This window comes from Monocercomonoides exilis, assembly GCF_001643675.1.
Source record: "Monocercomonoides exilis strain PA203 chromosome Unknown scaffold31-1199392, whole genome shotgun sequence".
NCBI lineage: Eukaryota > Preaxostyla > Oxymonadida > Polymastigidae > Monocercomonoides > Monocercomonoides exilis.
In genome coordinates this window covers 707,430-732,052 of record NW_027150576.1, presented here as the reverse complement: position 1 = coordinate 732,052, position 24,623 = coordinate 707,430, and the positions used below count along the sequence as shown (strand labels likewise).

The following is a 24,623-nucleotide window of genomic DNA, read 5'->3' as shown; positions in this document are numbered from 1 at the left end:
TTATTCCTCTTGCTGCTATTGAGATATCGATCTTGTCCGGCATTTTGTGCGATATCCGGAATTCTTTGCGCAAACTGTATATCAATTAATGCTTTGTGCGAAAAAAGACTGATTTTGAACAGTTAAAGGTTCATGATGTGAATATGAAATTGACTTTTGCTTCAATAATATTTTTGAAAACGTTAATGTTGTTCAACAACAGGATAATAAACAGAACGAGCAACAACATTTTAATAAACATTTCAAAAATAAATGATTTAAGCAGAAAAAGTTTCAGAATTCATACTAGCTTTTAAAAATATTTATTAGGATTATTATTAGAAATGCGATAAAGCGAAACGAATGCATTCTGCTTTGAACATTCTAAACATCATTTCTTTTTGAAATTTGGAAAAAAAAATTATCAAATGAAAATAGCAAAAATAAATTAGCATCAAATTATTATTATCTTCATTTCCTTCAACTTTTGCAGCCAATTTCATTTCTTTGCTGAATCTTCTGAGTTTGCAGGGGCCAGCAACCTTCCAAATGAGGAAAGGGACGTTGGTTGGTGTGCTTCTCCAAAAATGCACAATTCTCTCTCTCAATCTCTCTTTTCTTTCTTTCTTTTTTCTTTTTTATTTCTCTTTATAATAATAAAAATTATTATTATAAAAAAAAATAATAAATAAAAAACACAAAGAAGCAGAAAAGAAAAGAAGAAGAAGAAAAAAAAGATCAGAGAAAAAAAAATTGTGCGAAGTGGCAGTCTGCTAATCGGAGACGGCTGCTGCCAGCAGCATTGTCCACTCCTCAGAGAGGTTTCGTGGAGTCTCGTCAGACAGAAACAGAAGGAGCAGGCCCAAAGCAAATTGTCAGCATTTTTTATTTCCAGCAAAAAAATGAATTTCTTGATTAATCTTGTTCTCTCTCTCTCTCTCTCTCTCTCTCTCTCTTTCTCTCTCTTTCTCTTTCTTTCTTTCTTTCTTTCTCTTTCTCTTTTTCTTTCTTTCTTTCTTTCTTTCTCTTTCTCTCTCTTTCGTCCTTCCGTCCTTTCTTTCATCCTTTCTTTCTCTCACTCGTCCTCACTCTTTCTCTCCCTTTCAGCCGCAAAAACATTTCGTTAAAAAAAATATCATACAAAAAAAAATGAATAAAAATCGGTCAGAAGAATAAAAAAATTATCAAGTTTCACATTTTCAAAGAAATAACATGAAGGATAAGAAAGAAATTCATTAATTGAACTAAGAAGGAGGAGGAGAAAAAGAAGAAAAAGTAGTAGTTGAAGGAGAAGGAGGTGAAGAAGAGGAATTTGAAGCAGCAGAAGAAGAATTTGAAGAAAATCAAAAGATAAAGCAGTTCTTCAAATGATAGATAATAGAAGAAATAGCCGTAGTAAAAGAAGTAGCAGCAGCAGAAGAAGAATTTGAAGAAGCAGAAGAATAAAATGAATTTGAAGAAGCAGAAAAAGAAGCAATGATAAGTAATTAATTGCACATTGACAATAGCGTCAAATAAAAATAAATATAAATTAAGATGAAGTACAAGCAGCACTCCTCATTTGTAAAAATTTGATCGATGAGTCGAAGAAGCTGAAAAAAGAAGACGATGATGAAAGAAGAAGAAGAAGAAGAAGAAAACAGTGAAGAAAGACATAAAGAAACGCTAAACTTAATTAAAAAGAAATAAAAATAAGAAGTTAATTGGAAAACAGTTAAAAAAACATAAGCATACTTGATTGCTTCAACCAATTATGTCTCATCCATTTATTTCTTCTCTTTTTCTTCTTCTCTTTCTCTTCTCTTTTCACGATTCCTCGAACTCATCTACACGTTTATTTTTTCTTATCTTATCTTATCTTAACTTTTCTTTTCCTTTCCTTTCCTTTTTTCCCTTATAAATGCAACAGCTCATCTTGCAGGCAAAATCCAAAAAAAAAACAACAAAAAATGCTGTTTTTTCTATAAGCATCCGCATTAAATGATCATAATGAAGGCATATCATTATCATCATCATTATCATCATAATCCGCATTAATTTCATGTATTCCCATTCATCACACAGGAATTTCTATTTGCAGATGCCTTCATCGCTTTGACTGCAGAAACGAGGGTGTTCGTTCGATGCAACCGAATAAAAGGGAAAGAAGGAAAGAAGCAAAGTTTAAAAGATAGAAAGAAGGAAAGAATAAAACGTGGGAGAAGCACGCTGTGCTGCCGGCACTTCGCAAATAGCGCTAAGAATCCGCGTTCTCTCCGCTCTGCTTCATTTTCCTCCCCATTTTTTCCCCTGTCATTGAGCAAATGAAAGACTTCTTTTTTCCCCCCATACCCACATTTCTTCATTGTTGAATCTCGAACATTCTCACTTAATCAGATTCATGAAGCAGTTTGAGAAACAAGCGGAAGAAGAAGTGGGAGAAAGGAATGATCAACATCGCTCAAAAGTCGGAAAAGGAGGATTTGAAGTAGAAATTGAAGAAAATACGTATGCTTAACGCCTACGAGGACATCAGCCTGAAGGCTCCCTATAAATATTTTTTGAAAAAATAAATTAATATTTGATAAGAAGCCTTGTTAAAATAAAAATAAAACCAATTCTGTAGTTTCATCGTCATTTTTGGAATTCCGATTAGCGCAAGATGATTTATCTCGCTCACTTCTCCTTCGCCAATGTTTGATTCAACAAAAATTGTGAGAAATGCAACATCCTGGAATTTTAATTTGTCAATAGGCAAATTAATTTTTGTTGCTCCTCCTTCTTTATGGCCCGCTAACTGAGACGGATCAATTTTAACTACAATTGAGAAAATCGTTCAGCAAATTGAATATTTATCAAAAAAAATATTCAAACTTGTTTGAATTGGCTTTATTTCCGATACATCATCAAAGTTCAAGTCTGGTTTGTTAATGAAAAGTTTCATTACAGAAGGGCATTTTTCTTTTGAGAAATAATATAAAATGAATAAACAGACAAAAACAATGAATACCCAACGATGTAACTGTTAACAATATCTGACTTAATTTCACATTTGTTTTAAATGGGACAACAACTATGAGTTGCTCATCGCAATCGCTTTCCAAGCGTGATATCGAAGCAATAACAGATCTTCCGGATCCTGATCGTTTCTCATTCAAACACATAACTTTATCGATGTCAATATGAGGCAAGAGATCACATTCACTTTCTGTAATCTCCGGAGTTGGAGACGACTGCCCCAATTTCCCTAAAGGAAATGCCATTTCACAATATTTATCCTTAAAATTCCCTTATTGACATTTCAGAAAAATATATTTGATTTTGGGAAAATAAATAAAGGTGAAAATTAAAAAAGAAAAAGAAAAATATAGAAAGAAAGAAAACAGGATATATTGAAAAGACGCTTTGCTCAAAAAACTGCTAAATAACGCAAAATCTTGAATTACTAGCACGAAGCGAAGTGCTTCCCTTTTGTTTTGTTTTGCTTTTTGCATAATTTATTTTACAATGAATAATTTTAATTTGAATTAAATTTTAAACAACTTAAATTTTAAACATTTCATCCTGTTCTACTTCCTCTTTTTTCCTTTTCCTTTCCTTCTCCATCACTTTGAACTTTGGCAAATTGTAAAAGGATTGGATAGATATCTTCAAACCCTTTGTACATACTATCTCTGGTTTTCGCTCCTGTAATAACAATTTTTCCGCTTGCAAAAACCATGAAAGTTATATCCGCTTCCAAAAGACGATAGACAACACCAGGAAAAACTTCAGGTTCATACTTAATTAAAAAATTGCATCAATATTCAAATCACAATCATTCATATTGAATGTTTCAAAAGCACACTCTACAAAATTGTGCTTGATTTCTAGCAAGCCTATCAAGTTGTATCTTGAACTTTGCATCGCACGAAGCTGCGAAATATTTAATTTGACAATAATCAATTAAAATATTCGAATAACATATAATAAACGAAAATATAAAGACAAACCCACTATATTTTCAATTTTAAATCTTTGAAACGATATTTTCCCTCCTAATGCGTCTCCTGAGTTCATTATGAGCAAAACATTTATCAGTCATTATTAAAAATGAAATAACCAATTTTTTGTATCGATTTTGCTGCTTTTCGTGATGCTGCCCGCGCAATATCTTCGTCTCGTGCACCTGTACAAACAATTTTTCCGCTTTCAAAAATTAAAACAGTTGCTTTGGGCTCTTTGCTTCGAAGAACAGCAGCAGGAAAACGTCTTGGATTGTAAGCCACATTTGCTATCCTAGAAGCAATTGTACGAAGATTAAGTCTGATCCCAAGAAAAGCCGTAGCAACAACATTTTGAAGCTTGGGTACTATTCCACTTGGATGAAGTGATACTGAAAAATATATTGCGACGAATTACAAATACAATATTACATGAAATATTAACGATAACATCAAAAATAAGCAATGTAGCACATACAATCCAAATCTGAAGAACCAGGAGTTGCTCCAAGTTCGTTTTCTAAGGACATTTCTCGGAATAAAGGTTATTGATCAATTTGTGATCAAAGATATTTCAAAAACAAAAATGAAGTGTATCTTAAAAGAATTACAAAATGTAAGAAATTGGAAAATATAGATTTTGCACTCAACTATCTTTATTATTTCTTTAAAAAAATAAATCATTATTTTGTGAATGCTTTTTTTTTTAATTAATAGAAAATAAAAATGAATATCTGTGAATAATAAAGAACAGATAGGCCCAAAAACTGAGAAAATGAATTTAAAGAATAAATTAAAAATAAATAAAAGACTCTTTCGAAATTAAAAAAAGAAAGGTTTAACTTTTTCTGTTGACAGAAGAGAAAATCAGAAGAAAATAATCAAATTGCCAATGAAATGTCATCAATCTTGGATAAAAACATCCAAAAATAATGTTCATTCAGCAAAATTAATTATTTCAGAAAAAAAAGTATCAAAGATATTTCCTAGAACCAATAAACAAAAACATTCACGTTGCCAATATATAAAAAGAAAGAAAGAAAAGAAAGCAGGTAAGAAAGAACAAGAAAAAAAATAGAAAAAAGAATGAGAAAAACATATTTTTAAAAACAAGTGAATATATTCAAGTTTTAATTGTTTTTTTTTTGAAAATTTCAAACACTTTTAATTGAAGTATATAACATTCCTTTATAATTATCACGATGTATTTGTGTCTAAAAACTATCAGAAATAAAATCATTTAAAATAAAAATAAAATTTTCCATTGATAAATTCATTTATAATCTATCATACATTCACAAGCTTGTTCTCTTTATTATTCATTTAAAGTCTCATTCTTCGTCATTGGAAGCAAAGAGCCATATATTTGCAACTATTTACCAATGGCTTGCTTTTATTCCTTTATTTATCCGCTTCTTTCTACTCTAATTGAAAATGCAGGTCTTCAATCTTCATTTCTGCTGGAGCTTTCATTCCCGCACTTGCGAATCTGTCAACCAGCTCATTGAACTCTTTCTTCAGCTCTTTTCCCAGATCTTCCTCAAGAAGCTCCAAAAACGCCTTCCTCTCCTTCAGCTCATTGAACCACCCATCATCCAGCAATTTGCCCACAACACATTTCCCGTCTTCGCATTTGCACTCACACACAGACAGAATCGATGGGTCCTTCAGAACATGCTTCGATTCCTCTGACTTCAGATCCAATCCCAATGCACATGGTGATGGCGCATAGCCCAACGGCGTCTCGGCTCCGCAGCATTTCGAGGCAGCACACGAAGAAGAACTGCTTGGAGTGCATGAAGAGGATGAAGCACATTCTTTCCCTTCTCTCCTCTCCTTCGCCTGCAGGCACGCCCAGCGCACAATACGGAAGTTCTCCGAAAAGCCTTCCCACAAAAATCTTCCCTCAGCATCCTTTCTGAACCAGTTCACAACGTAAATGTCGGGTCTGTACTGGTCGCTAGCCATCTTGCCCATCTCAATCCAGTGGTTGAAGTAGTCGCCCACATTGTACCCAATAAATGGACGCATTGCCATTGGGTCAAATGACAATGTCCCAACCACTCTGTCCTGCACAGCAGCTGTGCCTTCTGAGCGCAGTGTGGCCGCAGCAAGCACACCCTGGTTCCAGTCGCGTGTGCGCACAGCGAGTGGCATCAGCTGGCTTCGGCGCCCGCCAAACAGCATCACATCAATCGGGAAGCCTTTTCCGGTGTTCCACTCGGGATCGATGATCGGGCACTGGGCGCAGGGGGTGGTGTAACGAGAGTTCGGGTGTGCAGCAGACTTGATGAACTGCTTCTTCTTCATTTTTTCTTTCTCTTTGTCTTCGTCTCTCCATGCATCATCCTGCATTCTGTGCCCTCTCCAGTCAACAAGCCCCTTTGGCGGATCCTCAGTCAGCCCGTCCCACCACACGTCTCCTTCCACTGTCACTCCCACATTCGTGAAGATTGTGTTTCCTCCACGCAATGTCTCCATCGCATTTCTGTTGGTATAGTCGCTTGTTCCTGGCGCAACGCCAAAGAAGCCGGATTCGGGGTTAATGGCACACATTCTTCCCTTTGAGTCAAAGCGAATCCAGGCAATATCGTCACCCACGCAGCTGACCTTCCATTCATCGCTGAATTCCTTAGGCACCTGCAGCATAGCAAGATTCGTCTTTCCGCATGCAGATGGGAATGCTCCTGTAACTGTGAAATATTCAGCTGGGCCGTATTTCTTCTTTTTCGTCACTTCGTCGATTCCAATGCATGGAGTGTATGTCACATGCAGAATCAGCATGTGTTCGGCCATCCACTTAACTTTGTCTCTCCTTGCCATGTTCGATGCAATACGCAATGCATAGCATTTCTTGCCCAGAATAGCGTTTCCTCCATATCCAGAACCATATGACATAATCGAGTATTCACCCAATCTTGGATGTGCTGGATCTGGTTGTGTAAAGTGTGCAATATATCGATCTGATGGCAATAATCTGCATGGCCAGCAAACATCCTTTTCTCCAGCTTCTAATGGAAATCCGGTTGAATGCCAGCAAGGAACAAAAGGTGATCCTTCAGCAATTTTGGAAATAATTCCCATTCCAGTATGAGTCATTGTGTACATGTTCGCCACAACATAGAGAGAGTCAGTAATTTGAATTCCTAATTTTGCAAACTCTGATGAAACTGGACCCATCGAAAATGGAATAACGTACATAGTCCTTCCGACCATGCACCCTTCAAATCGTTTCAGCAAGCATTGCCTCATTTCTTCAGTTGAAAGCTCTCTCTTTTTTTCTGGATCATACTCTCCGGCTCTGCATCCCCATTTGAATCCAAGTTGTGGAGGGATTTGATTATGTGGCTTTCTGTATAATGTTTCACCATCCTTCAAGCACATAAACGTTCTATCCTCGCTCCGAGCAACATCAACTGGATTTGAGCGAGAAAGATAGCAATTTGGCCAAATATAAGGATTTAATTTTAAAAATGATCCTGATTTCACCAAATCTTCACATGATTGAATCCATGATTCTCTTCTACCATCAAACACCATGACTTCATCTGGTTTGCACACAGAAACAGCGTATTCAATAAATTCCTTTGCTAATCCCAGAGATGGAGAATCCCATGTCAAAGGAAGCATGCCTGAAGTAAACGAATAATAAAAGGGAAACAAAACATTTAACAATGATCTGACAATTTCTATTGCAAAAGATAAAAAGCATACATTTCGGTAAAGCAGGAATCATCTCAATAATCGAAAATAAAGTTTATATGTATCAAAAACTTTAAATATGGGTGGATTTCGTTCTCAACGTGTCAAAACTGTGTTTTTCAGTCATTTGACATTTGGTCAACACCGGAAAATCAATGAAGTCAATTTTGCTGATATTGAGTTGAAACGAATCAAGATCTAATCTGACCACATGAAATTTTTGACCATAATAAAAATTAAATGCAAATTTCCAAAGCTTTCATTGATATTTTGCGACAAGGAACTGTCGCATATGCATCCATTTTTAATTCACAAAATATTGCTTCACTTATTCAAATTAACAATCATTCTTTGCAAAATCTTTTTGAATTGTTATTGCTTGTTGTTCCATTTTCAATCCAATTTTTGACGCCAACTGCATATTATGCGCAATTATTTTTATCAATAAATTATCTAATAACTATAGCTATTATTATCAAGTGTGAATCAAATTTTTTATGAAAAATGAGCTTTTTCAGTCATTTAATAAAAAATCGAATAAATGTTTCAGGCCCATCAATCATAAGAAGAATAAATGATTCATTTCAGGATTCAGTTAGAGATCTACGAGTTATAACAGTTCTTCTCTCCCTTCTGTCAATTCTTTCTGCTAGCTGTAAAGAATCACTGCCTTTTTTGAAAACAAAAATCTTTGGAATTACTTTGGTTTCATGTTAATTATTATTTTTCAATAATTTTAAACTTATTCTTTTTTTGTTCGTTTTAGGAACACTTCTCAATTGCATTATTTTTGGCTATTACATCATTAGATTCCGTTCCGGCGGCTCTGACTGCTTCAACTGAAACAAAATTTGATGTGAGAACCATTGTTAATCATTATGGAACAATTTTGCTACTTGGAATTTTAAGAAATTTGCTTTCAAAATATTTAGTGTGCACATTTATTAAAATTTATTTTCTTTCAATTTTTTTAACGAATTCTTATCTAGTCAATCAACACTCCTGACGAAGATGAAAATCCATCTGGAAATATTTATTTTTCGCTGTTAATAATTCGCTTAATTTGTCCCATCCTCATGGCTACACAAAAAATGGGGTCATTGTTTCCTGTAATTACCTCGTTTATACTTACCATTATGCGACCAGTCATCGCAAACGGCAGCTTATTGGGCAAAGATATTATGTTTTACAAGGAGTTCACTCAGCACATTTCAGCGATATTCCGCAAGCTGCCTGGGCCTCTGCCATCAGTCCCGAGTGCTCTTTATGCTGCGGTGGGGAACTGCTTTCTGGTGATCTGCTTTGGAAGCATAAGCCGGTGGAAGTCGGAGATAAACGGAGCAATGGGAGGGAAAGGAGGCAAAGCTGGTGCGCTTTTGAAAGAGTTCGTAGGAGCGTTTTTCTTTTTGATTATGGGTATTATTTGTGGATGTGCCGGATATTTCATTTCGACATTTTTGGCCAAATGGGGAATTAATTTGGGAAAGGAGCTTGTGGAATCAAATTGGAGCACAGTTTGTATTTTTTTGGATTTTCTTTGCAAAATTAAAGTTTTTCTTTCTTTCTTTTTTTCCCCTTTCCTTTTCTTTCAACCATTGAATTAATACGAATTATCAAAACATATTTTTATTACAGGTTAGCATTGGCTTTATACTGAGCAGCTTGAGTGTTGTATTTTTAGCCATTTTTGTGTTATCTGTGTGTCGAGCTCTTCTGTCGTACATAGCTCCAGTTTCTGTCTTCAACAGCCAATTCACTTCTTTGATACAGTCAGGCTCCGTTTGGCTGTTTGCATCGGTTTGTTTTGTCTTTTAAGGAATTTGCGGAGAGAGAGAGAGAGAGAGTGGATGAGTGAGATTTTTGCATTGAACTGAAAAAGGAAAATGAGTTAAAATAAGAAGAAATTGAATGTTTTTTTTTTTTTTTTTTTTTTTTTTTTTTTTTTTGTTTTGTTTTTCTAATTGCAGTTTGATTGTATTTAACATAAAATGATTTCATCTTTTGTTTTTTCCTCGAAAACATATTTCTTTTTTGAAATGATATTTCTATCTTTTTTTTTTTCACTTTTAACTGCAAATTTTCTTTCTGAAATAAATCTAGGTATATCTTATCAGCGCAATTTTGTCTATTGTCTTGCCACATCTTTTGTCTTTATTAGCTTTTCCGGTTCCAATTGCAAAGACTATAATTTTCTGTGGTGCTATCATTTTGGCTGTTATTTCTTCTTCATTTATAAAGGATGGCACACAAAAATTGAAACAAAAAATAGCATAAATAAAGATAGTTTTTATTGTTTCCTTTTTAGAATTTCAGACTCTAACACATTTCCTCCAGTTCTTTCCTTCTTTTTGTATGTTGGTCATTTGCCTTTATAAATGAATGTTGAACAAGACTATTAACGCTCGCAATTCAACTTGCTCAATTGATTTTTTCTGTATACTTTTTTATGGGACTTTGATCAAAATTGGATCAAAATTATTGCATTGATGATAGTAATCGACGATTCGTTCAAAACTTTTTCTTCTATCATAACATTATAAATCTTCTATTTTCATGTTAAAATTATAGGGGGGGGGGGGGGGGGGGGTTGAAAAGAGTATTTGAAAGCTTTGTTTTTAACATAATTCGAAATGCAATAAAAAAACGAGCGCAACATTCTAGGCAAGATCTATTTTTCTTTAACTGCAAGAGGAAATATTCTGACAAATTTTCATTAAATATCTGAGTGATTATTTTTTCAATCATTTCTTTTTTCGAGGTGAAGATTTTTATAAGTCTGTTGATTTTTTGAAAAAAATTAGTAATTCAGAAAAAAAAAAATCATGATAATTGTTTTCAAAAACAAATGGTTTTTCCGAATCAAAGACAAAAATGCATTCAATAACCCTTTTCAGTTTATTATTATTGTTGTTGATATTCAAGAAATATTTTTGCACCGAAATTCTTGCATGAAACAATATTAATTCTAAAATAAATGCACATATCTTTACAATCCTAACTCAGTTGTTAGACGAGACTTTCATTATCATGAAGATTGAAAATAAAAAAAATTTAATTTTTGAAATATCGGACAAATAGGATTTTGAGTTTCTCCGATATTTCCAAAATAATATTCATTGCATTCAGTCGATATGAAAATAAAAGTCTTGTGACCAAAAGAGTTAGAATGGATAAGACGTATTTTTAAAAATTTTTATCAGCATTATTTCTCTAACAGTTATTAAGTAATCTATCTTGCTAAGTTTTTTTTAATTTTTTGTTCAATCGATATTTTCATTATTCAAAACAAAAATTCGATGGAAAAATAAAAGATATGGGCGATCATTTTTGAAATCAAATTTTTCCTGTCAAAAATTTTGGTTTTGACATTTGTTATGAATATTTTTTGAATGTTCAATGAAAAGAAAAAGATCTATTCATGACTCCTCTCCTGTTTTTTTTCTAGTTAAACAAAAGCTTTTGAAACGAAAGATTAACATTTGAAATTTGAATGAAAATTTAATAACAAATGACGATGTATTTTCATAATAATAAACACCGCGAAAAAAGTTATGGTTTCAAACAGAACAATACATATCTTGTATCTTTTAAAAATGGTTATATGGGACGAAATTTTTTGCTTCATGAATTTTGTTTCATTCAGAGTTTTCGAACAATTTTCTCATTTTTTTATATTTTTCAAAACATTTTTGAATGAGAATGTTTGACTTTGTTATGATATGAAAGTGGAAAAAGTTTGGAACATATCGTTGTTTTTTTCTTTAAAGCAAAAATTTTGTTCCATATTTAATAGTCATTAATTATTTGTGCACACAATAACGAAAAAAATTATTGTCTTCAGTAACAGAAAATATTCTGTTTTCCACATTAATGAATAAATCATATGCAAAAATTCTTTCTAATATTTTTTTTGTGACAAACAAACTCTCTCTTTTAATATCTTTGCAAGGATTTTCAAAATATCTTTTTTTTTTTTCACAAACGATAACTTTTTATTAATTTTTCAATTATGTTCCTTTTTATTTTGAATAAAAGATTAGATTGAGAAGTTGATGTCTTGAACAAGTTTTTCGACTTACAAATGGGAAGTTTTTATTGAAAGGAAAAATGTCATTCGATTATGTTAAAACATAACTTTTATGAAAAATTTATTAAAAAATTCTTTTTTTATTAAAAAAATCGAAGAATAAAATAATTTTTATTGCAATAATGCAATAATAATATTTATTGAAAAGATTTTGTTATTTGTTAAATGAAAAAACTGCTATTAATTAAAAACCAAAAAAGTTATTTCTCGACAATTTCTACAATTTCAAAGAAATTAAGCATCATTGAATAAGATTTGTTTGCTCCAGAAGTGAACGAATTTTTTAGCAATACAGTTTAAGCACTTTTGAAAGAAGAATAGGAGAAATTTTGGTTTATTGGAAATTTGAAGAAATCACTTTATGATATTTTTGACACAAAGATGAAGTTTGAGGAAAACAAAAACAATTCTTAAAAGTTGAAGTTGAACCAGAAAAACTCGGAGACTCATCATTAAGAAAGACGATTTGATTTTCAAGTGAAACGATATTTGAAATGTGTTCAAAATGATAGATAGATTAATAACGAATCTATAAAACATATACAGAAGACTTTTTTATTATTTGAATTTTCAAATTTTGCAAGAAAAAAAAATCAACTGAGATGAACATAAATTTTTATTGTTGAAAAATTGGGAATAATAAAGAGATTAAAAAACATAGGGTGATTTTTTAACCTTAACTATTTTTTAAAACCCGGTCTTTTTTTTTTTTTAACAATATGTTGATTTTTCTCATGTTTAATATTTTTTAAAAATTGTTTTGAGTATATATGGAAAAGTCAGAAGTCAGAAATTAACATCAAATTACAATACCTAATCTCTGATGGGGGAGACGATGGGAAGGCTAGCTCCTCCATCTCTGATTTGTGCCTCCCCTGAGGAGATTAAGTCATAGCAACGGGGCTGACTAAGTTGGAATTTAATCGAAAATATTTTTTTTATTTTTTTTCATTCCAAAAAAAAATTTTTTTAAAATAAGAATTAGATCATCACCAGAATTTTTTTGTTATGAGTGTTGTTAAAAATAAAAAAGAACGTGGACAGTTAATTCTTCGAGAAAAAATGATGTCATTTGAATATCGAAGAATTGAAAATCAATTAGAACGCATGGCACGTATTGTCGTTGATGGACATGTCAGAATCGTTGATGCAATAAATACCAAAGAGTTCTCTCGTTCAGCAGTAATTAGAGCAGTTTCAGCAATTGAAAGCGGCAGAGCTGTTTCAAAACCTGGCAGGCCAGAACTATTCAATGAAGAGGACAAAAACATTATTGTTGGAGTTATTAAAATCGAAAGTTTATCCGGAACAAGTTTTAATGCCAAGAGAACAAGAGAATTAATTTATATTCATCTTTATATCTCTTCAGTTTTTAATAATAAATAATTTTCAGATGGAATCCGTCTTTTCCTACAAAAAAAGACGATCAGAAACTGATGTTGATGAAAACACCAGTGTGTCCAAATCATATCCATATCTATTTGCAAAAAGGAATTCTGAGCTTAAAACCTCAATGCCAAGAAATGTGGATATCCAACGTCTTTCTGTATCCAACCAACATGCTCTTCTTCCTTTCTGCGAGCTTCTGTAAAATCTTCATGATTCACATTATAATTCACCTTCTTTAATCTTTAACACCGATGAATCTTCACTCCGCTTATCGCATTCCTTCAAAACTCTTGTGATTCACCCCACAGGAGTTCCAGCTGGATTTCATACAACACCCACAAACATGCTAAATGCCACTTTGGTTGTCGCAGCTGCTGCAGATAGATATTCTCTCAAAAGCGTTGTATTGTGGCCATGCCACAAATTACCAAAGGAAATGCGAGTTTTGCTGAGTGCACACATCGATGTTTGGGATAACAACGATGGATGGATGACGGAAAGCATATTTCAAAGATACGCAGAACAGGTTTTACTGAAATAAATCATCAGAGAAGGGACATTATAATGAAGAACCATGAAAGATGCCTTCTTCTTTTGGATTCTCTCTCTTCTCGGGCTCAGCCTGACGTATGACAGAAATTTGCTGACAACAACATTAACATCGTCACTTTTATTCCTCACAGTTCACACATCACATAACCTCTTGATCGTGGTGTGTTTGCAGTCTTCAAAAAATGCATCAACTCTCTTTACTATGTGCCTCCAGATTCTTCCATTTCTCTTCGACGTGAGGACATCTCCAACGTTCTTCCACAAGCTCTTCAGACAGCATTCCTTCCTGCAACTGTTGTTTCTTCGTTCAAGAAAAGCGGCGTGCTTTCAAATGAGTGGCATTCAGTACTATCAACACTTCGAAAGGAACTCTCAGTTACACTGAAAAATAGAACTCATAGGTTTGATTTTTTTGGTTAAATTATAACTGAACAAAAATTTCTTGAAGAATGGAAAAAAGAAAGGAAAATGAAAGAAGATAAGAAAAGAAAAGATAATAATGATGAAAAAGAAGAAAAAATTCTTTTCGCAGCTGAAAAGCCCCAAAAAAGAAGATTTAATAAATCCCACATTTTGAAAGATGATATTTTGGATGATGAATCAAAGTAGAAAAATTCCAGAAAAATTGTAAAAAGAGAACTTGTTGATTATGTGTATTATTGATCATTTCAATTTTCAAAATAAAAACATGATTGCTTGAAAAAAAAATTTTTTTATTTCAAACCAAAATTAAAAAAAAGGTCGGGCTTATAAATCACCCTATATATTTTAAAAATACAAGCAAACATACATAAAAATATAAAAACAACTTATAATCATTGTTAAAAAAGATTATCAAAACAATTCCGCAAACAAAAAACAAGAGAATGATGCATTGTTCACTCTTCCTTTTATCAAACTCAATTTCTAACAGATAACAGAGATGACTGCCATCCTCCCATTCTGCATTCTCACTGTGTGAAAGAAAAATAAACTGTTGAAAATGACAAATGAGAACGAAAAAAGAATATCCCAATGATGCTGAATTTGAAACAGAAATCACCAGGTGTGTGCCGATTGGGAAAACTCCAGTTGTCCAAAGGAAGAAAGTGAAAGCCTCATCATGGCTCGGGACGAAGAATGCAGCGAATGACAATCCCCTCCCGAAAGCATGAATCTGATATGGCAATGCACTTTTCTTCCCAACGAGGCACAAGCAAAGGAAGGAATTGCTTTCAAGCAAGCATTCAATTCTTCTCATCCAACATTCTCCCATCTCCACTTTTCAATTCCCCAGGCTTCTCAAATGCATTTCTCAAATGAAAAAAATAAATAAATAAATAAATAAAATCAGCGTTTCATTCCATCCGACTGAAGCTCCCATCTGTGTCTTCGCTGTCTGCCTCTTCACATCTCGATCCATCTCCAATGTCCAACGCGTCTGATGCCGTCACAAACATCGACCCCATCGGCATCTTCATGAACAGCTCCCGCTTCACATCCCCCAATGTCACCCGCTCATCCCACCCCTGCACCACACACTTCTCCTCCAACTCCCGAAGACTGCTCCCTCCCATCTTCTCCACCTTCGGCCGCTCCCCTTTCACTATCTTCTGCCCTGCCACCACTCCCTCATACTCCCCAAACGGGATCTCCAGCGTCACACACTCCCACAACATCATCCCAATCGAGAACACAACCGACTCCTTCCTCGCCCCCATCTTCTTGTTCATCAGCAGCTCGGGTGCCTTCCACCTCAGGCACTCCTTTCTGAAGGCATCCTCATCCTCTTCAAATGCTGATGAGGGAAGGGAGTCATCATCATCATCATCATCACCATCACTGGCAGATGTCACAACTGTTGATGACGAGATGGAGGATGAATCTGAATCATCATCTGACAATAAGTCAGAGTGCATCACAATACAGATCACCATGTGTTCTGAGAACAGAACAATGTGTGGGCTCAGATTGGCCAATGACTGAAGTGGGTTTTCCATCTCGTCAAACGAGTGGAGTGCTCCATTCGCCACCCAGAACAACACCTGTGCTGCTGTTTGCTCCCTCTCCTTCAACGAGCCAATCGCCATCTCCTTCTTCGCATTCCTTCCATGAAGCAGCATGAACAGCGAATCCCTCAGATCCACAATCAGCTTCTCATGAGGAGACGAGCAGGCCATGGCATCCACCAGGTTTGACATCGATGAGGTGGTCGGACACAGATCCTCCCCTCGGACAAATGTTGAATCTGAATCAGTTGTTGAAGTGGATGAAATGGAAGGCGAAGGTGATCTCTTTAGAATCTCTTCTTCTTCAACATTCTCAAGAGCCCAATCAGGAATCTTGTCTGAATCTCTTCCAAGAATGTATTCTGTTGAGCCACTCTCAGAAAGAAGATGTTCCGATGACTCTGAATGTCCCAAGCTTTTCTCATACACCCTCTTCTTTATCCTCTCTTCATTCTTCTTCTCTGCTTCCCTCTCTGCTCTCCTCCATTGCTCTTCAGGTGACATCTCCATCGTCACCATCTCAAATGCCTTTGGATCCTTTTTCACTGTGTCATTCACAATCTCTTCCAATTCTTCTGTTCTTCTCTTTTGTCTCCTCCATCTAACAGCCAATATCACTGCCACAATTAGAATGATTAGAAGAACAAATGCCATGATAATAACAATCAATAACCAATACGATTTCCCTTCTTTTCCTCCTTCAGTAAGCTTTCCTTCTCCATTTGTTTTTGATTCGCTCTTGTTCTTCAGAATGAAAGAATCTGTTGATGATGGATTATTTCCTTCTCCAAACAGAATGCACACACTCACTTCCACCTCTTCTCCTGCTTCCGTTATCATCTCTTTTGGCTGTCTTCCTTCAACTTCGGTCTCTGACACATATCCACTTTCATCAAACTCATGCTTCTCAATCTGCTTTTCTTCTCCCATCTGCCTCACAACCATGAATGACAAGTCGCATGGCAGCAGCTCCTTCCCTTTGAACACAATCTCCACTTCTTCTCCCTCTTCCTTTGTTTCAACACTCTCCAGCACTGGAATGAAGAATGGAGATGCCCTCTCGGAAATAATTCCCTCAAAATTGCATCCTTCATTCAGAATCCAAAGTGAAGAATTATCTTTCACTCCATCTCCTCCTTTCAAACTCACAACATTCAATGCTCCAGAATCAGAACAAATAATATTTCGACGAAGAGAGGGATATTTATCAATGAATGGATTATTGTGAAGGAATTCTCCTTTTTCGACAGTCACATTGCTGGAAGATACTGATAATCCTCCTGACGAAGAATTCGAAATTGAAACATCCTTCATCATCAATGAAGCATTTTCTGAGTGGACAAGCGATCCATTCCACAGACAGATATCCTTTATTGTATTCATATTATCATCTTCACTTCCTTTCATAACCATTCCTTCAAATTCACACAAGTTCATGAGAACATTCGTCGCATTGTTCGCTTCCATTGCACTTCCTTTGTCAGATTGAGAGTTGCAGTTTGAGCAAGAGCAATTGGAAAGAATAATTTTTGTCGAAGTTGTAAAAGCAGATAAAATAGAAGGTCCTTCAGATTTTCTTGAACAATTATTGAATGAGGAGCTTCCAACAGATAGTGTTCCTGAAGTTGAACTGTTTATTGAAATGATGCAACCTTCAGACAGCTTCACTCCATCAACATCAATTCCATTCAACACAATTCTTCCACAATTGCCAGTCTCAAACACATTTGAAATTGCCTCAACTTTTTCCAGTCTCACATTATTGATATTTATCTCATCTCCTCCCAACAGAAAGGAAGGCTTCTTGAATGAAAGCATTGTTATCGTGCAGTTATCAACATGCAGAATCCCCTTTTCAATGCTCAACAATGTTGAATTGAGAACAATAGCTTCAATGTTTTCTGATTCTCCAACAAAAGAGAAATCAACATATGAAAGAGAAAGCTGTCCATTTGCTTCATGAATGATAGAATTGCCTGAATATGAAAACGACTGGCCAAAGTTGAACTTCAATCTTTCAATCCGAACATTCTCCGAGGCTGCGATAAGACTTCCATCATCATTATCATCAACAATTGTTGAGTTCAAAAATACTAAGGCAGTTGAAGGAGCTTCCAGGGAGCGGATTATCACATCGTGTGCAGCACATTTTCCAACAATTTCCGTTTGCCTCAAGATCAATAGCTGTGAGAACAGTGATGGAATGATGTGGTGCATCCCTTCACTCAATGACCGGCAAGGCGCTTCAAACACACCACACTCCCTGCTGTCTTCATGGTTGTCAATAACAGCTGACACAAATATCGTTTCACTCCGAAATATCTTCACTCTCAATAAAAGATCCTCTTCTCCTTCAAACGAGTCTGTTGTGCATCCCCACATTGCCAGTTCCTTGACAAATGGTGCCCTGAAATCCAGCAAGAATTGTTCATCAACTATTTGCTTTTCGATTGAGTGACATCTCACATACACATCTCTCCCTCTCAATGCAAAATTGTCTTTGAATGTGATATTTGATAACACAAAGTTCAGAGGCTGCTCAGCTGTCGAGGTGCATTCCAGAAACAGCCACCCACCTCTTCCTGTGGTTGAGCAGAAGCACTCAGAAATTGTCGAAAACGAGCAATCAAAGCTTCCTCCTTCATTCAACGCATGAAACATCGCACCTCCCTTTCCACACTTCAACCCTCCACATCTCTTCATCGTTGTGTTTCGCATCACCATTTTCAATGGCTCATCACCGTCATTTCGAATGATGGGAATGTCATCTGTTGTGTTCTGATTAACTTCTTCGAATATGCTCCACTCAATAACAACATCTTGTTCAGCTTCATTTTTCTCTCTGCTTTCTCTGCTTGAATTCTTTGATATGGTCAACCCGCTTGCTCCTTCCAGCTCAACATTCTTCATCGTCAGGTTTTTGATTGTTGCACATGCCGATGATAGAACTGAAACAACGTCTTGTGAAAAGCATAAAAACTGGACAGACACCAAGTCAAAAACAATTTTTCCTCCATCTGCCTTGATCAGCCCAAAGTTAATCGCATCTTCTCCATCGTCTTCCTTTTTTGCAAACGAGCAGTCTTTCAGAGTCAGCAATCCTTCACTTGAGCCAATATACATTAAAACATTGGCTTCATTTGAGAATGAAGATGGAACAACAAAGTTAATCAGCTCGAACTTGGTGATTCCTCGGATCTTCATCACTGCTTCCTCAGCCCCTTCAATCGAAGAAAGGCACTCCAAAGAGCACTCTCCTGTATCTTCAGATTTTATCCAGATTCCATTGAGATCAACACTCTTCTGAAGAACAGCCTTCTCAATGATGCTGATCATTCTTTCGTTTCCTTTGGACAACCTGTCCAACGAATGATCGATTGAAAGGCAGGGATAATCTGAAAGCCCACATATGCACACATCTTTTCCTTCTCGCCCAACAAATATCGTTGAATCAAATCCTCGCCAGAAATACACAAGTGGAATGGCATTTTCTTTATCATTCCCATCGAATCCTCTCAATGAATCCAAGGAAATATCATTCATATTCTCAGACACAAACGGAAGAGATGCATTTGTGATGCTCTTTGTCAAGTTGGATGATTCAATAAAAATGTCATTTCCATGTCTTGCAACATTAGGCTTGTCTTCCTCGAAAATGGGGGATGAGATCACAAACGAAGGATCGCCATCAATCAGCTTCAAAACCATCCCTCCTCCAAAGCCATTCTTGTTTTCTCCAGCTGGTGCTACACATCCTGTGAATGAACAAGAATTAATATTCACTTGAGTATTCTTTTTCATCTGCACAAAAACAGCTCCTCCCCTGCCTCCATCAGCCAACACTGAGCACTCATCAAAATCACACTCTTCAATATTTATTTGTGTGTTTTCGTTTTCATTATTGCTGTTGTCAACACTAATACTTCCTCCATTTCCAGTTGATCGAACAAATGATGTTGCCTTACACTTCGTCAGGCTCAAACACTTTGCATTTCTGCTTTCAACCAAACATCCATTCTGCTCCCCACTTCCTGAGAAATTGCTTTCCACAATTTCAACTGAAGAGAAACCTCCGCTTCTTCCTTCTGCAATGATTGCACTTGTCTGCCATCTTATTGCATTCCCAAACAGATTGTTCATCACAGCCTCACCTCCTTCCACTTTCACAAACGAAACACTCAATTCATTTTCACATCCAACAATCCCACAATCCCGAATTGTCAGTTTATTAGAAACACAATGGAAAACACACTCGTATGTTCCTATCCTTTCTTCAAGAGAAAAAACCACTTCACTAAATGCGGTTTGAATGTGCGTCTCGAACAACCCTCTTTGAGCTCCCGCAATTCCTTCAGCAACTCCATAATTTGTGGCATTTCCTTCTCCAATCACACTCCACTCATCTGTTTCCATTTTCAACTCTTCTCCAAATGAAAACGGTGAAACCAGTTTGATCGACTTCTTTTTGTTTGAAAATCTGAACCCAACTGCTTTGGTGATTGTATTGCACGGAATCTGAACATGCCCGCATCCACTGAAGTCATGTGTCTCTTGCCCACCCACATGGCAAGGAGTGGTGAAGTTGTTCCACAGATACACAACAAGCGGTATTTCAAACTCTTCATTCGTTGTTGATCGCTCAAACCCATTCAACTTTTGGAAGTCATTCACATCAATATCGAAACAAAATGTCTCTGAGTTTGTCACAACACTCAAATCATCGGCTTCCAGAAACACATCTTTTCCTTTCCTTCCCGAACATCCTTCAAATTGCACCCTCTTCAAAACAAAATCTGATGCTCCATCATCCAGACACATATATATCCCTCCTCCCAATCCTTTCCTCCCATCAACGCTTGATGTTGCCTCACAATGAGAAAAACACGCTTTTTTCTCTTCTTCATTTCCAAAATCATTGTTTGAAAGGGATTCTGTCACATTGCCAATGCTGAGAGATGATCCACTTTTCATTTGCACCCACAACCCTCCCCCACTCCCTTCCTCACTTTTGCACGAGCTCATGCTTCCTTCTTCAAACACAAAAGAACAACCACTCTCAAGTGTGCATTCAACTGCTCCCCCATTTTTGTCTTTGACTGCAAAGTTTGAAATGTCTGTTCGAATGATTTCTATTTTCTTGGCACTTGTGGAAGAGATCAAACGTGATGATGTTGTTCTTTCAGATGGAGTAACCGAAGAAACAACACAATCACTCATTTGAAGAGAAGCCTTGTTCTTCACTTCAATCAATCCCGATGAACATCTGGTTTCAATTTCATTCAGCCGAGCTCTTTTCAATTTCGCTTCTGTGTTGCCTCCAGATACAGAGATCAATGGGCTTCCTCCAAAAATAACTGATGAAACCAAGAATGTGTCAATCGTTAAGATCCCAGATTCTTCAGACAAGAATGTCAATTCCAATTCAAATGAAGGATCTTGAAGAGAAAGAGAACACTGAGAAAGCTTCAACGAAGAAGAAGACGAAATGAAAGTTGAGTGAAGAGGAAGGGAAGATGGGAGAGAGAAGATAAGAATCGATAAGGCTGTTTCAACACTTGCTGAAATTATCGCTGAGTTTAACGATGAACTTGAATCAGAGACTGTCCAACCACTCTGTTCATCATTTCCTCGGATTTCATGCTTCTGTTCAGCAAAAACTAATTCATCGCTCATCTGAATCATTCCATTCACAACAACTTTCTTTGTTCCTGATAACCTTGAAAGAGAATGCTTTAAGGTCAAACAAGGGAATTGGACAATTCCACAGTGAGAATGGTTTGATGCTTCGGAATTACTCACATATATTTCTGTTGGATTGGGAAGGAGATAGATGCACAGAGGAATGGCCACGCTCGTATTTCCGTTGTCATATCCTCGCACTTTGTCAAATGAATCCAACGATGCATTTACTGATGATATTTTTCTGAATTGCGCAACTGTTTCCAGATTTGGTGATAAGACGAAGATATCTCTTCCCCACTTGGCTGTGTTTGATCCAAATGAAGAGGAGATCAGGAAGTCAGGATTTTCATTCAAGAATTGAAGAAGAATTCCTCCACCTAGTCCGTACGATGCAGAGCAAAAACACCCGTCAAAAGACCCGCCTTTCACTTTCACTTCATTCGCTTCTCCAACGTTCAGCATCGCTGATCCTCCGTTGGCTGATGTTGTGCTTCCGCATCCTGCAAATATGCTCGAATTCAAATCGATGCTTGCCTTGTCACTGGAAAACGATATCACTGCTGCTCCGCTCGTTGTTCTCTCAATCCCATCAAATGTACACTCAGAAAGTTCCAATGAAATCTCATTTGTTGAAGAAAGCGAAAACAATGAATTTGTGGAAATCGTCTTTGCCCAGTTCACATTTTCCATCTGAAGCACACCATTCTGAATATTTATCAGTTCTGTTGTGAATGCTGTTTCTGATGATTGCCCACTTCCTGTTGATATGTTCAATCTTCTAATATGTATTTTTCCTGCTCCACTTATCTCAAACAGCCTTGACCCACGATTATTTGAGCGTGTTAGATCATGCACAAGAATACAATCCCTGAGAGTCAATGAACCTGATGATATTGAAAAAAGAGACAAGCCAGGTGCCTCTAATTCTGTCTGCACTGTTGTGCTTAAACCATCTTGGCCATATATTGTGAAAGAAATTGCACCACAATCAACACTTTTTGCCTCTGTGATTGCACCTGTGAGTATCTCTATTTCCTTCACGAAGTCTGGAATAAGTTGAGTGAGACAATGGCTGATTGTTCTGCATGGATAGCTTTCATTCAGCCCGCATGCATATGTGTCAATGGAATTTGGTTCTGTATCAGTTGAAGAAACATATCTCACTCTTCCACCTTCATTTCGAAGCCATTCACTTTTATCCATTACAGAGTAGTAACTTGTAGTCACTCTGTTTTCGGTTTTCCTTGTTGTGTAGCAACTTGAATCAATGTTGTTTTCAGAAGAGTCGTGGAGAGCAACGTCATTTCCACCTTTTACACATGTGTTGTTGTGGAAAAAGCAGTAAAATAACAATACCCCATTGTTATCTGAATTTATTAACTGTGAAATAGCACCTCCTCCACACATTGAATTGCAATTGCAGAATAAACAATTAGAGACAATAACTTGATCCAAGCAATCCCAATGTTCAATTGCACCGCCTGTGCCAGAGTTAGAAGAATTGCATCTGCAATTAATAAAAATGGAATTAATAATGCATGGTTTTTGCTTTTCGGTCTTTGTCGGACGCATATCAATTGCCCCTCCATCTTCTCCAGACGAGCAATTTGAAAATGAACAATCATCAACAAGTGATTGAACATAAACATGTTCATTTTGAATTCCTCCTCCTCCGTAATTTGTTGTTCCTGCTGCAGTGCATTCGGTGAATGTTGAATGGAGCACAGTACATTCAGCAACTTTCAAGGCATATATTCCTCCTCCTCTTGTTAAAGAAGCATTGCATCTTAAAAACGAACAATTTTCAACAGTTAAAGTCGCATTTTCATTGTCATGAACATAGAGAGCACCTCCTTGTTCGGCTGTGCAATCTTCCCATTCACACAATGAAAAGGATTGACTTTCTGTTGTGTTCTTTTGTTCTTCTGGTTTAAGAACATTTCTTTCTCTTTTCACGTTGCTTATTGTCGTGTTTCTGCAGACAAATTCGTGTGAAGAATAAGATCCACTCGAGATCCCTCCTTCAAATACATTCACACACGAATAAATGAGGTTGTTCTCCATTGAACTTCGAAAACATGAATGTTCCATTCGATCATCAATGTTCTTGAATGTCTTCACAGACATATTTCTGAAGGCACATCCATTTATCTGTTCAATTCTGCTCTTTCCAGATAGCAGAAAATAACCTGAAGAAGAAACGATCAGGTCTGAGAGCATGGATTCTCTTAAAATGGCAGAATTCGAATCATCAGATGAAAATATGAGGCTTGAAGGGCAAAGATTCTTTTGGATGATCAAACTTAAGTTTGTGAAACAGACTGACCCACTTTGAAGATGAAACGGTGAAACATAATTTTGGTGTAAAATGCAGGAATCCAGTATAATCCTCGACTTTTCTGTTATAAGCAAAAATTGTGAGGAAGAACGTTCAATTGCCAAATTCTTGAGTTCAATTGAAGAATTGGAGAACCCAAAAAATGCATTAATCACTGTTGAGATTCCTGACTGTAATCTTTTCGCTTTAGGCAAAGTTTTCTGTTCAAATAAGTAATTGTAATCGTCCTTTGATTGAAATTGTGCATCATTTGAATAGCCTGAACCCGAATAAAGAAAAAGATTGAAAAAATAACAATTCGAATGAATACCTTTGTTTTGAAATGTGGTTGTTCCACGGATATCTTGTGATTCAAATGTTTTCTCAAGAATCAAACATGCAAAAAGGAACAAAACTATTCTCATGCGGAATGAAAGTCAATTTTGATTTAAAACTTTTATTTTTTTCCGGATGATCAAAATGACCCTTAATGATTGTTTCAAACACAAATTGAAAAAGAAAAAATTCTTCTTTCTGAAATCATTTTGAGAGCGTCTGGAAAACATCAAAGACACTTCCATGGCACGCAATTTCTTCAGTTCTTGCAGGGTATGAATCGGTATTTGCTGAAGTATTGATAATAATTCATATCAAAAAACAAAAAATAGAAAATAAAAAATCAAAAGTGTGAAGTTTGAAAAAAAAATGTAAAATATTAAACAAAAATAAAAGCAAAATCTGGAGATATGGAACATGTTTAAATCAAAATTGCACAAAAAGATAATAATCAATCTTGCGTCACTTGTGAATCAATAATCAAATATTATCTTATCAGACAGAGCTTTCATTACTCAGAAAAGGTTGTATTCCTAATGTTTGTGGCATAGATCATATTGAACATGAAAAAAGAAACTCATCAAACAGAAATATCTATCCAATTGATGCACAAAAGACAATAAATGCCA

At 35.9% G+C, this 24,623-nt stretch overlaps 6 protein-coding genes across 6 annotated transcripts; 2 read left to right on the top strand and 4 right to left on the bottom strand.

Annotated features, from left to right (window-relative positions):
* Window positions 1-2,490: 2,490 nt before the first annotated feature.
* Window positions 2,491-3,221, bottom strand: MONOS_15939 (putative PITH domain; the record flags this gene model as incomplete). The annotated part of the gene is made up of 4 exons (XM_067868841.1): window positions 2,491-2,506; window positions 2,574-2,775; window positions 2,833-2,877; window positions 2,969-3,221. 4 exons carry the CDS (start codon window positions 3,219-3,221, stop codon window positions 2,491-2,493), a joined length of 516 nt encoding a protein of 171 aa, XP_067724939.1.
* Window positions 3,222-3,230: 9 nt separating this feature from the next.
* Window positions 3,231-4,481, bottom strand: MONOS_15940 (Transcription initiation factor TFIID TATA-box binding protein). Its single transcript, XM_067868843.1, has 5 exons — window positions 4,420-4,481; window positions 4,061-4,333; window positions 3,951-4,007; window positions 3,806-3,873; window positions 3,231-3,739 (listed from the first exon to the last, which is right to left on the bottom strand). The coding sequence occupies exons 1-5, from the start codon at window positions 4,469-4,471 to the stop codon at window positions 3,518-3,520; spliced, it is 672 nt and encodes a 223-aa protein (XP_067724938.1). The 5' UTR covers window positions 4,472-4,481; the 3' UTR covers window positions 3,231-3,517.
* A 145-nt stretch (window positions 4,482-4,626) lies between these two features.
* Window positions 4,627-7,724, bottom strand: MONOS_15941 (phosphoenolpyruvate carboxykinase (PEPCK)). Its single transcript, XM_067868844.1, has 3 exons — window positions 7,656-7,724; window positions 5,235-7,573; window positions 4,627-5,162 (listed from the first exon to the last, which is right to left on the bottom strand). Exons 1-2 carry the CDS (start codon window positions 7,675-7,677, stop codon window positions 5,361-5,363), a joined length of 2,235 nt encoding a protein of 744 aa, XP_067724937.1. The 5' UTR covers window positions 7,678-7,724; the 3' UTR covers window positions 4,627-5,162; window positions 5,235-5,360.
* Window positions 7,725-7,869: 145 nt separating this feature from the next.
* On the top strand, window positions 7,870-10,056 carry MONOS_15942 (uncharacterized protein). Its single transcript, XM_067868845.1, has 6 exons — window positions 7,870-8,122; window positions 8,162-8,348; window positions 8,410-8,574; window positions 8,633-9,157; window positions 9,279-9,440; window positions 9,744-10,056. Exons 1-6 carry the CDS (start codon window positions 7,884-7,886, stop codon window positions 9,915-9,917), a joined length of 1,452 nt encoding a protein of 483 aa, XP_067724936.1. The 5' UTR covers window positions 7,870-7,883; the 3' UTR covers window positions 9,918-10,056.
* A 2,781-nt stretch (window positions 10,057-12,837) lies between these two features.
* On the top strand, window positions 12,838-13,660 carry MONOS_12906 (uncharacterized protein; the record flags this gene model as incomplete). Its single annotated transcript, XM_067865565.1, has 2 exons — window positions 12,838-13,027; window positions 13,428-13,660. The coding sequence occupies 2 exons, from the start codon at window positions 12,838-12,840 to the stop codon at window positions 13,658-13,660; spliced, it is 423 nt and encodes a 140-aa protein (XP_067724935.1).
* A 654-nt stretch (window positions 13,661-14,314) lies between these two features.
* MONOS_12905 (uncharacterized protein) lies at window positions 14,315-23,561 on the bottom strand (the record flags this gene model as incomplete). Its single annotated transcript, XM_067865564.1, has 1 exon — window positions 14,315-23,561. The coding sequence occupies one exon, from the start codon at window positions 23,559-23,561 to the stop codon at window positions 15,009-15,011; it is 8,553 nt and encodes a 2,850-aa protein (XP_067724934.1). The 3' UTR covers window positions 14,315-15,008.
* Between the last annotated feature and the right edge of the window lie 1,062 nt (window positions 23,562-24,623).

Bases quoted from the DNA above. Each gene is read 5' to 3' on its own strand.
- MONOS_15940 (XM_067868843.1), bottom strand. From the start codon at position 4,471: ATGTCCTTAGAAAACGAACTTGGAGCAACTCCTGGTTCTTCAGATTTG. The intron at 4,334-4,419 runs GTATGTGCTACA...TATATTTTTCAG, and splicing joins TGGTTCTTCAGATTTGGATT to TATCACTTCATCCAAGTGGA. The intron at 3,874-3,950 runs GTTTGTCTTTAT...AATATTTCGCAG, and splicing joins TAAAATTGAAAATATAGTGG to CTTCGTGCGATGCAAAGTTC.
- MONOS_15941 (XM_067868844.1), bottom strand. From the start codon at position 7,677: ATGATTCCTGCTTTACCGAAAT. The intron at 7,574-7,655 runs GTATGCTTTTTA...CGTTTACTTCAG, and splicing joins GATTCCTGCTTTACCGAAAT to GCATGCTTCCTTTGACATGG.
- MONOS_15942 (XM_067868845.1), top strand. From the start codon at position 7,884: ATGCAAATTTCCAAAGCTTTCATTGATATTTTGCGACAAGGAACTGTC. The intron at 8,349-8,409 runs GTTTCATGTTAA...TGTTCGTTTTAG, and splicing joins AAATCTTTGGAATTACTTTG to GAACACTTCTCAATTGCATT. The intron at 8,575-8,632 runs GTGTGCACATTT...ATTCTTATCTAG, and splicing joins ATTTGCTTTCAAAATATTTA to TCAATCAACACTCCTGACGA.